This window comes from Eulemur rufifrons, chromosome 15, assembly GCF_041146395.1.
Source record: "Eulemur rufifrons isolate Redbay chromosome 15, OSU_ERuf_1, whole genome shotgun sequence".
Lineage (NCBI taxonomy): Eukaryota > Metazoa > Chordata > Mammalia > Primates > Lemuridae > Eulemur > Eulemur rufifrons.
This window is the reverse complement of record NC_090997.1, coordinates 22,261,628-22,273,316: the sequence shown is the minus strand read 5'-3', so window position 1 is coordinate 22,273,316 and position 11,689 is coordinate 22,261,628. Positions and strand designations below refer to the sequence as shown.

General features: G+C 36.1%; 1 protein-coding gene across 1 annotated transcript in view; it reads right to left on the bottom strand.

Annotated features, from left to right (window-relative positions):
- Nucleotides 1-239: 239 nt before the first annotated feature.
- FAM83B (family with sequence similarity 83 member B) overlaps nt 240-11,689 on the bottom strand; it is a 56,425-nt gene continuing 44,975 nt past the window's right edge. Inside the window, exons 2-4 of the mRNA XM_069488704.1 lie at nt 8,700-8,864; nt 7,834-7,958; nt 240-2,535 (exon numbers count right to left, since the gene is read on the bottom strand). Of these exons, the coding sequence (XP_069344805.1) occupies nt 240-2,535; nt 7,834-7,958; nt 8,700-8,864 (2,586 nt within the window). The remainder of the gene's footprint in view (nt 2,536-7,833; nt 7,959-8,699; nt 8,865-11,689) is intronic.

The following is an 11,689-nucleotide window of genomic DNA, read 5'->3' as shown; positions in this document are numbered from 1 at the left end:
TACCATTATCAATTAAAAATCATGTGTTTACAGTCCATCTATAGTAGATACTAACTTTATCACATACAACAATAACTTGACTGTACATTAGTACACTGGTGAACATATACATATACTTATAACTCTGTCCTTACAGAAATCTATTGGCACATAACAAAAACTGTCCACAGTATTCTTTGGACAAATATTTATAGCCTCATTCATTTTGTATCTTAATAGCTATTTGAAATCATAGTATTTTATTTATTTTTGTGTATGAAGTTTCCAAACTTTTGCATAAATCCTCGAAACTTGTTTTCATTTGGTTGATAGGAGTGGTAAACACCAGTGTTGTAATTAAGCATTGGACTGGACCTGCCATAACTGTTGCCCATAGTTGTAGATTTTATTTCTGGGCGATTTATACTGGTATTTGGCATGTTGCCTGTTGGCTGGATAGAGCTTTCAATCTTACAAAATGGTTCAAAACGACTGTAAACTCGCCGGTCAGTTGAATGAGATCGTAGAAGCTCATTGGGCTTCAGCCTTGGAGAAGAAGTTGGTCTTCTCTCAGGAGCAACAACTGCTTTTATCTCTTTTGAATCTCGGTATTGGATCTGTTCTGTGTTAAATCTCGGGGCAGAAGCATCTCCTGCCCTTTCCAAGGACTTACTTTCAACCGGACCTGGGGAAGGTATTACTTTATTACCTTCATCTGAATTTATTCCCTGAGATGAGCTAACTGTCACGTCTTCCTTACTCTTGTGGATGCTACCCTGGGAGTTTGATGAGGAAGAACGCTTTCTTCTAGGAGATGAATCGACTTTTGGTTCTGATTTCTTTGGTTTTTGATTTTCTTCACACTCAGAAACTAATGTGTCAGAGCTACTGCACATTTTATAAAAGGCAGGTGCTTTATTTTTGGATAAATTTTCTTTCTTTTCTGGGGTAAGGCTAAGTAACGATCTTAACTTCTGAGATCCCTTTTTCAAAAAACTCGGGGAACCCTTAACTTCCTTCTTGGAAGTGAATTCTTTGTTGGGTTCCTCCTTATTCACATCAACTAAAGCAGCAATGGAAACTGATTTGGGAGTGGTGCCACTTGGAGGTTCTCTCTTGACAACCTCCTCCTCCTCCTCTTCCACATTTTGTGTCACATTGTGCATGCTTTTGGCACTTTTCAGCAAATCTTCTTTGGGCTTTTCTGGTTGTCTCACTCGATTCCTGGTAAGTGTACTATACACATAATGCTTACTATTGCCATGATCTAAATTGGCTTTTGAGTGGTCAAAGAATGGGAAACTTCGCCTTTTAAGTAGGAGCTCATTTTGTTGATTCTTTAGATTTTCTGTCGGCTTATTTACACACAAGGTTGTATACAGATAGTTGTTTGATTCTGTATGGCCATTTGTAGTTTGGTTTGAGACTGCTGAACGGTTTTCGGGAACCTGCAAGGTGTGCATTTTTGATGCCTCTGGCGGTGCGGGGAGCTTGGGGATTGCTTCTGGCGCGGGTTTGTCTGTCAAATGCTGTACACTTGTCGGGGTGTCTGGGACCGCCTTCGGTGTGTCACTTCCCTGGGAACCAATGATCGTTGAATTTGAGGAGCCGGTTGTACAACTGCTGACTTCCTGTTGCTCCGGTAAAGTCGGTTTAAATACAAAAGAGGAACGAAGCCGAGAGTGAGTGTACAGGGCACTGGCTTTCAAATTCTCCAGGCTATCACAGCCCTCAAATCGTTCCGCCAAAGCCGATCCATTTGAGTCAGGTGTAGCTTCGGAGTGATCATTTAAGTAGGACTCAATTCTCCAGTTGCGTAGGAACGACCTCGTGGTGTGCTCCAGGGTTGGCATTCGCTGTTGCAGAAAGCGGATGTGATTATCCGTGCCGTTGAAAGACCGCCGCACGTTTGAATTCCTGTCTGCCAGGTTTGTCTTCCGCTGGGCGAGCCGATCGGCGAAACTCTGGGCGGGCGTGTTCCTGCGGCCTGTGCCGCCTCCCCGCGACGAGGAGGCCACGCTGAGACTGTCTGTCGGCCTTTGCCAATTGCCCGGCGCATTGTTGGTTCTGTTCAGCGCCCTGTTGAGCAGGAGGTACGGCGTCGTCTCCGGCTGTTCCCCGGCGTAACTATGCCTTTTCCAATTTTCATGTATCTGGCTAGGTTGAAACTGACGTATTGCATTGGGACCGTTAAAGTTTGGAACAAAATGAGGTTTGTAGCCATGATTTCTTATGTTGTACTTGTCGTGATCATTTGGAGCATACATCCCTCTGCTTTTGAAGTAACTAGAGTCTAGTTTATGAAGTTTGTCTTGTCTACCGAAAAGGTTTCTCTGGCTGGAAATGGAAGCTAGTGAAGAAACCGAACGCTGGTAAGTGCCGTTTTCCCAGAGTGCTTTGCCATGCTTCACTCTCGCCGATTCTTCCTGCGCAAACGAACTGGGGACGCGGGATCTGGCATACAGAGTTCTAAATTCTTCATCAAACGACTCGACAAGTTGTCCAGTGATTATCTGAACCATGCTGAGGTGAGCTTTCTCAAATGACCACATATAGCTGGAAAAAAATTTAAAAAAAAGGAAAACTTTCAATTTTGCTAAGTCAAAAGATTGATACTAATATATAGTTCTACTAAAATATATCATTTAATGTCAACAAAAGAATGTTTTTGTGTGTTTATCTTGGCTACCATAATTTAGAATAGTTTCAATCATTACATGCTCGCAATACATGTGTCTCCCCATCCTCATACTCATATTTTAGATAACAATGCAACTCAAGTTAGGGCTTTGAATCCACTGATAATTTCTTATCTACCTTCTGGAAGTCAAAGAAAAGCTTGGATTTTGCATCTATGCCTAGCAAGATTTTATGAAGTGAAAGTTGAATTATATTTCATATGCAACATCCTGGCAGAATGTGGGAAAGCCAGTATTGGAGGAAAAGTTGAGAGACCTGGTTTGCGTTGAGTTGTCGCCACATGAGTTTGGGCCTCACTTTCCTCACGTCCAAAATGAGGACATGGACAGCATAATAGCTACAGTGCCTAATAGTTCTAATATGATACAATGTAAGATACATCTGTGCTAATAATGCCTGTATTTTAAGAGGCTCAATGTTTTCAGACTTATCACTGTGGCTTATTCAGTAATTACAATTTAGAATACCAGGAGCTGTAAACAGGATTTGTGGGCAGCAGCCTCAATCAGGAAAGGGCAGATTTCACTGTACTCGGTGTGCACTGTATTAGTAAATGTAGTCCTCGGAAACCATGGCAGCCAAAATGCCAATGAGGATCTTTTAATATGGAATATAATTTTTAGGAAATTAAAGTTTGTATGACTTTGCAGTATTTTATGGAACTTCCAATTCCTTTCCTAGAGTTTACAAATGATAACTATTTTGAAATTTAAAATCAAATTTTAACTCTGATTTTTGAAAACCTAGATGATGTGTATATAGTTAGAGTCACTGAACTGAAAGGTAGATGAATTGCTAATATGCTATACATCAAATAATGGTATATGACATAAGGGGAGTTAATATAAAAGAAAAAGGAGATGCAGACATTCTCCACATTGAAAGATTTTACTATTTATATAGGGCACACATGAAATGAAAATAAAAAGATTAAAAGAATGTGCTGTATAATCATTTAAAATACAGAAAATATCAAAAACAACAGCGTGCCACTTAAGAATGTTATTCTGATATGCTTAAGTTTATCTAGTATGCCTTTGAATGCATGGTATGAGAAGAATATTTACTAAATGCTCTGTCTGTGAACACACTTGGGCCACCAGGCTTACTTAAAAGGAATGGTACAAAAATGAATGACTAAAGAAATTTTCGATTTGACTGAAGATATGAATACAAATTATTTTAGAAATATCAAGTAATGGAATGAATCATCAGCTATTGAGTATAAGGACATCCTAGGAGAAAGTGGGAGTTTTGTAATATCTTGATGAAGACTAGATGCCAAGAATTTCAGAGACAAAAGGTATGAGAGGATAATTTATGTGGAAGAAGAAACATGGAAAAGAGAAGGAAGCAATAAGACCCATGGTTGGTTGAACACAGAAAACAGATTATATTTATCTGGAGTAAAGATGCTATGTAAGAAATTTATGAACTAGTGGGGAAAATGATGAAAGAAAAGCAGAAAGTTTGATTCTGTAGGATGTGTTTCCAAATTTGGATAAATTATAATAGGAAGAGATATTTGAGTAATTATTTTTCTAGTAGCTATTTGTAGTGTACACTTGACTTTAACTATGAAAAGTAAAGTAGTTAGAATAAAGTAAGAGCTCAAACCAAAGTAGAAATTGGAATAATGAGTAAAAATGTTGAGCTAATGGAAAGAAGAAAGAACCAGAAGATTTTCATGTCATAAAGGATGTCCATAGGTTATGAAATAAAAATAACCTCTGGGTATTGAGCATAAGAAACTGAGAAGCTAGTGGTACTGGTGATTGTATGGCAATTGGAAAAGTTTCCCTGCTATGGTAAATCAGAAAATAACATTGTAATAAAATTTCAGGTAATGGGGGGAATTTAATTGAATATATTCAATAAGTAAATCTCAGAAATTAGAGACATACTTCAGGGTTTGGGAATGAATCCCTGTGTTCCTCTATTATCCCAAGTGATTTTATATCACCTTTATGCCAATAACTACCAAATCTGTATTTCCAGGGATGACCTCCTCATCTCTGGAATCAATGTCCAATCTCTACTTGCTAATAATTGTTGAGACAACAGCAACTTTGATTACAGAGGAATACCTTCCCAATTAGAAGGATAACTAATTCAGCTTAGAGTGCCATCCCATGTTAAGACATAAATCACCTAGAATTATGAATTTCTGGACTTAAAACTTGGGAGAAAAATGGAGACTTGGAAAGAAAAGTAACAAAAAAGTGGGATTTGATGAATTCTGGGTCAAATCACCCAGAAATATGGGAAATACCAGGACTGCAGATGTGCTCCCAGTTTAAGGACCTACTAGTCCTGATTAGACATCAGAGATTGTGGGTAATTACTGAGCATTTGGAAAAGTCATTCATGTGCTGCAAAATCTGTGTGGTCAACTGGAAAGAAATAGCAATAAACAGAAAACAAAGACAATGAATTAAAAAAAAAATGGTCATTGTTAACTTTGTTATAAAAAAGGAAACATACAAATCACTCCATAGCTCATCAATGATCAATTTTGACACAATTTAATAATTTAAACCTGGACTTATTTAACAAAAAATTGTGATAGAACTATATTGGGAGAATGAGGCCAAGAAGGGAAAGTGGATATGGGTGAGTAGAAAATTTAATTCCTTAATAACTATAATAAAAAGCCAAGAGATAATATATGAAATTGATAAAACAAAAAAGAACAGTACAATCACATTATTTAACAGAAAGGAATAAGTATCAGAAGAACTAATTAAAATAATTGAGCAATTATATCTGGTGGTCAGGACCAGGGGTGGCTAGGGATGGAGAACAAAAACGTCTGTTTTTCTATTGCACATATTTTAGTAATATTTGCTTTTTAACATATGTGCAGATATTTTTGTGCATAAAAAATTAACTAATCACTCCCATCCCCCACTACTCATATACTTTAACACACTAGTCATGGAGTTGGGAGTGTGGTTATACATTCACACAGAAAAAAGTAGCTTGAGAACTCTTAGTTCCTGGCTGGTGACTAAGAAGCAAAGTTCATGGAGCGTAAGGACTAACAGTACACTGGTTGTAGCATGGATCTCCGCTGTGAGGCTCTTCATGTCTGATCAAACATGGCAGCTAACAGGCACCAACTTCAGTGAAACTTGTCTTTTGAAAGTAACTTTTATAGAGATCAAAAGATTCAAAAAATAGAAGCTTATAAAATTCTCAGTCTAATTTGTAGACAATGCTTTACTAAATATATTCCAGATTTTCACATAATTTCAAATGGGGTTATCAAATTCAAAACATTATTTATACATATTGATTAACCCACAGATATGTGTCTTATCTTGTCAATGTTGGTATCATGTTTTCAAAAACACTCCTCTTGTGTTTTCCTGATAAAACCGTCACCATAATGAGTGACTTATCAGACAATGTGTGACTGTGGTGAATACAGATTCCAGGCCTCTCCAGGAATGCTAGGAGTTTAGAACTCAATGACATCCCGTGGCAAAGAATTCTGAATTAATGAAGGCATTTTCAACTTGCCTATGAGGAAAACAATGGCAATACTAGAATATGAGGGACAAAGGCTATTTTTAACCAAAATGAAATGCATTTTTAACCAAACTAGTTCATAACTATTTCACCAGAGCCTGTTAAAATATTGTTAGCAAAAGGAAAGGTCCATGATAATTAGTCAGGAAAATAAAAATGACAATGGTTGACAACCATTAATTTTTTAAAGAAGTATAATATATTTAAAATGAACTTGAAATACCAAAGAGAATAGAGTTGTGAGATAAAGAGTTTTCATGAATTTTTATAATCTATGGTCCTAGGAATTCCATAATCACTAACATAATAGATTTTTTTTTTTTGTCATTGCTGTTGTTTGATTTTCCTCACATTAATCTAAAGCAGCTCAGCCATAGTCATATCAACACATAGCACCTATTAATACCTAGTGGTAACAAAACAAAATTGAGGTGATTTTACAGTTGAAAATAATCTTAACAGTCAAGTTAAATAACAAAAATAGCACTCATTATGATGAGCTTAAATAATAAACACCATTCTATAGAAGTCAAGTGAACACTTAATTTTAATTAAAATTTCAATTAAAAACTCTCTAAAACCAAGTGGGTCTGAACAAATATATTCACTTATAATGGGTCTTTAAAAGAACTCACTAATTTCAAGCACTAGTTGTAATTTCTGTTCTTAACAAGTTTTCATTTGGAACTCCAAACAGCATGTTTTTTATAAAGGTTTCTGAGCTTAAAGGAAAAGTTAGCAGAAAGTAACAGTTGAAAAAAGTCCTGAAATAATAGTTAACATTAGGGGTTGGGATATATTAACTTCAATTAAGCCTTACAACAATGACATGTGGTAGGTTCTATGATTATCCTCATTTTACAGCCGAGTAAACTAAAGGGCAGCAACCAAATAAAGTAACTTGCTCAAGGCCATCCATTTCAAGGTGTTATCTCCTTGTCATGGACTTTTTAAGTTATTAAGAGAAGAGGCAAAGGTTTCCCCTTACCCTGTCCTGTTTCTATCCACGGCTCTCCTGAAATCTTCCCTTAGTCTTTAAAAATGAATTTACTCTGCCTCAGTGACCCAGCAGTTTGACGAGTGTTTGCTGGTGTTTTTATCTGCCTGTTTATATAGCTTCATTATGTATCTGATTTAGGACTGATGTCGGGGATTTATTTATAAGGGAATAACCTGGACTGGGCAGCCAGTTCTGCTTTGATGAGACTCTTAATAATACAAAACAAGAAAAACCCAATCAACAGGTTTTTCAAAGTGGCAAACAGCTTCTATTTTTATGAACAATTGTTATTAAATTCACTACATAGTGTTTTCATAAGAAGCAAAACCACTTTTAGTGTTGGTGAGCTGTAGGGAACTGTAGGGAGCTGTTTTCTCTTAGATATTAGTCAACCTCCTCAATTTCTGGATGAAGAACATGAAGCTGAAGAAGTTATGTGATTTACCTAATCTGTCTTAATGTCCTCCAGAGACAGAGCCATAACTCAAACCTAGGTCTCCAAGCTTCCATGCAAGTGTTCTTTTTTATTTTCAGGAAAGCTAAATCGATTATATTAAAATTTGAAGCTAATAAATTATTTAAATGATTGATAACACTGAAGGTAAGCACAATGATCTTACCTGTAAGAACCGTACATCACTTTCTGGCAGTCGACTAACAAAAATTTCTGTTCCATTTTTCCGTGGAATTTCGCCCCTGTTTTTGAAACATAGTCTTGGCCTTTAACTGTCCGCACGCGGATATTCTAGAATTATATGTAAATATGAAGTAAAAATTATGGCTAGAAAGGGGATATTTTAAAAAGCAAAATGCATACCAATATAAAACCTCAATACCCCTCCAAAACTACCTGAAGTATATTTTTGAAAAACAAAAAATTTAGTAAAAAGAAAATTTCAAAAAACATTCTAAAAATTAAATAACTTATGAAAAATAATCACTTAAACTACATATATTAACATAGCTTAAATAGGAGATATTACTTTATATTTATACAGAATGGTTTCATAAATCACTTAGGATCTTATTGTAATAAAGCCTTTTGGGTTATAGTACCACAATGATAAAATAACTAAAATTAAAATCTATCCTCCTTTTAAAAAGTCAAACATGACTGAAAACATTATGCCAAATTATTTTGATATCCAATACCTAGTGAACTATAGAAGCATTTGAGTCAGCGGTTTCAAGGTTGTGCATATAAAACTGAAGTATTAAGTATGAATGGTGGCAAAGTTAACTCAGAAATTTGTGTCCCACCGTCAAGAAAAGCACATAAGAAAACACTCATGAAGAAGTGTGTTTTCAATTGCATTTCAAAAGTACAGGGGAACCTTCTGTGATCAATCAACATACCACCTCTAAATATATATACATATAAAAAACACATTTTTTGCTTTTGCATTAATCTACCTTAGCATGCCTTAAATTTAACTGAAATGAAAATGATAAACAAAATACTTGAGAAAAAACATAGAATTCTTACCCTGAGACGTTGAACTTGACAACCCTGTTTCTCAGTCATATTTAGAAAATGATTAAAATTGGACTCATCAAGCAGAAGGTATACAGATATCCCTCGAGTTGATGCCTCAACTATTTCTTTGAAAATGTCCACATCTGTAAATATATCCATTACTAAAGCAATAACCTGTTAAGGATAAGAATATGAAACAATTTTAGATCCTTAAAAGAGAAAGATTAAGAGATAGCTAACTTTCAGTAAAAATCAGATAAAATAAGATTTAAAGACATAAATATACATGTAAATATATATACAAATATTCATGCAGTTTTCTAAAATATAAGGTAAAACTATATTAAAAATAAACAAATTACTATATACAGATTTCTACCACTAAGTAATTTTCATATTGGCTTTAAGTTCAAGGGAATCTGCATTTCAGAAGGATTTTAAATGAAGGGTGAATCCAAATCATGGGTTGCAGGTTGCCTGTAGAATAGATGGAGGGTGTGGGGAGGGGGAACCAGTATTACAATTTTATTCTTTGGAGTCATTTTCAAGGAAAAGTAAAATTTCTGGAACTAGTTGTTAGGAATAAAGGTCTTGAGAAACTGGGACAGAGCAAAAAATCTTCTAGAAATAGAAATATATCTAGGAAATGATGAAATATGGAGAAAGGGTATAAGAAGACTTGAAAACCAGAAAATTAACTATGAAGTCATCCCTTGGTACATGTGCGGGATTGGTCCCAGGGCCCCTGCGTATACCCAAATCCACACATACTCAAGTCTGGCTGTTGGCCCTGCAAAAGCCACATGTACAAAAAGTAGGCCCTCCACATAAATTGGTTTTGCATCCTGCAAGTGTATTTTCTATCCATGAATGGTTGAAAAAAATCCATTTATAAGTTGATCTACACAGTTCAAACCCATGTTTTTCAAGGGCCAACTCTACCTGATTAAAATTAGCTTAGCAGACAGAATAAGCAAAAGAAAAAAAATGAATCAAAAAGGTGACAGGATTTAGAAAGTAAATGCAGAGGGAAATGCCCTAAAGAACAAGCCCCTAAAATGGAAAGAGTCCTTGTTGATTGCTGGAAAGAAAACCATTATTGACTCTGAGAACAATGAGAGGGAAATAATGCTGGAAGAAAAAAAAAATCATTTAATTGGTTGACCACCTACTATGTTATGTGCCAGACATATTTATTGACCACCTACTATATGCCAGACCAGAAGAACAAAATTTATGTCCTTAAGAAGCATACATTCTAATGGGGGAAGACACAGTAAGCAATAAATATAATAAATAAATGATATAGTCAGTTATATGTTTTTTGGAGGGAAAAAACAGAGCAGGATAAAAGGATCATGGGTTCCAGGAAATTAAGAAGGAGGAGTTTGGGGATTTCAGGGCAGGTCTCTTTGAGACAGTGTCTTCTGATCTAAGACATAAAAGGATTTAATGTTATACAAATGGACATCTTGAGGAAGAGTGTTCCAGGCAGAGGAAACCAGCAGTTCTCTGGTACATTCAAGAAACAGCAAACAGATGGTAAAGAAATGAGAAAGGGAGACGTATCATAATGTCTTAAGGGAATTATAAAGCCTTAGGTGTTTTTTTTTTTTTTTTTTCCTCTCTCTAAGACTGTAAGCTATTACAGGGTTTTAAGTTAAAGTAATGACATGATCTGATTATATTTTGAAAGGATTGTTGTGGTTACTGTGTTAAGAACAGACTTGAAGGATGAAAGCAACGGTGGAAACAGGGAGGCCAGTTAGAACTATTGGGGCAATTCAAGTGGGAGGTGATGGCAGCTAGGACCAGGATCGTAATGTCAGTGGTGAAGAGAAGTGGTCAGATATTGGATATCGTTGAACCCGAAGGACTCGTGGATGGATGGAATGTGAGGAGTGGAAGAAGAAGGGGAGACTAAAATTTTTAGCCTCATCGACCTAAAAGACAGAGTTGTTAGCAGCAGTAAATTTTAGGTGCAAGGTTACAATGGAAAGTTAAGTTTGAGGAGCCTAGGTATCCAAGTGGAATGCTGAGCAGAGAGAGCTCTGGGTCAGAGATATAAATTAGGTTGTGGTGGTATAGAGGTGATAGTTAAATCCAAGTCATCAGGGGAGAGAGGATATATAGAAAAGACGACCAAGGAACCAAGCTCTGGGACGCTCCAAAGTGAAGAGGTCTAACATAAAAGGAGGTACCAGCAAAGGAAACTGAGTAAAAAGAGCAGGTGGAATCCAAAATGTCAAGTAAGGACAGAGTATCTATAATGAGCACAGTGTACTCAAGAGGGTCAAATCAGACTGCGAGGCCAAATGTGGTTTTAGTGGAGTAGAAATAGCAAAAGCTTTATTGGAAGGCATTTAAGAGAGAATAGGGAACAGATACTGGATATAGCAAGTCTAAAAAACTATTTTTGTGTAATTTGGCTGTGATAGGAAACAGAGAAATGAAGCCGTAGCTTTAGGTGAAGCTGGGTCTAGAGAAGTTGTACTTTTGTTTCTCTTTTTTTCTTAAATTGACATATAAAATTGTATGTATTTATCATGTACATGATGTTAAGATATGGAATCAACCTACGTGTCCATCAGCAGATGAATGGACAAAGAAAATGTGGTATATATATCTGTGCGCATGCGTGCATGTGCACACACACACACACACACACACACACGAATACTATTTAGCCATAAAAAGAATAAAATCCTCCCATTAGTGACAACATGAATGCACCTGAAGGACATTATGTTAAATGAAACAAGACAGGCACAGAAAGACAAATACCACATGATCTCACTCAGATGTGGAATCTAAAAATGTTTTATTTAAAGGTGAACTAATAGTATGTCTTTATGCTAATGAAATGCTCCAGTAAAAGGTAAAGATTAATGGTGCAAGAGAAGGTGAGAGATGAGTGGAGAAGGAGAGAATTTCTGGAGCAATAAAAGGTACCATCTACCAGGGCAAAAGTAAAGGAATTATATTATAGCACAGAGAGT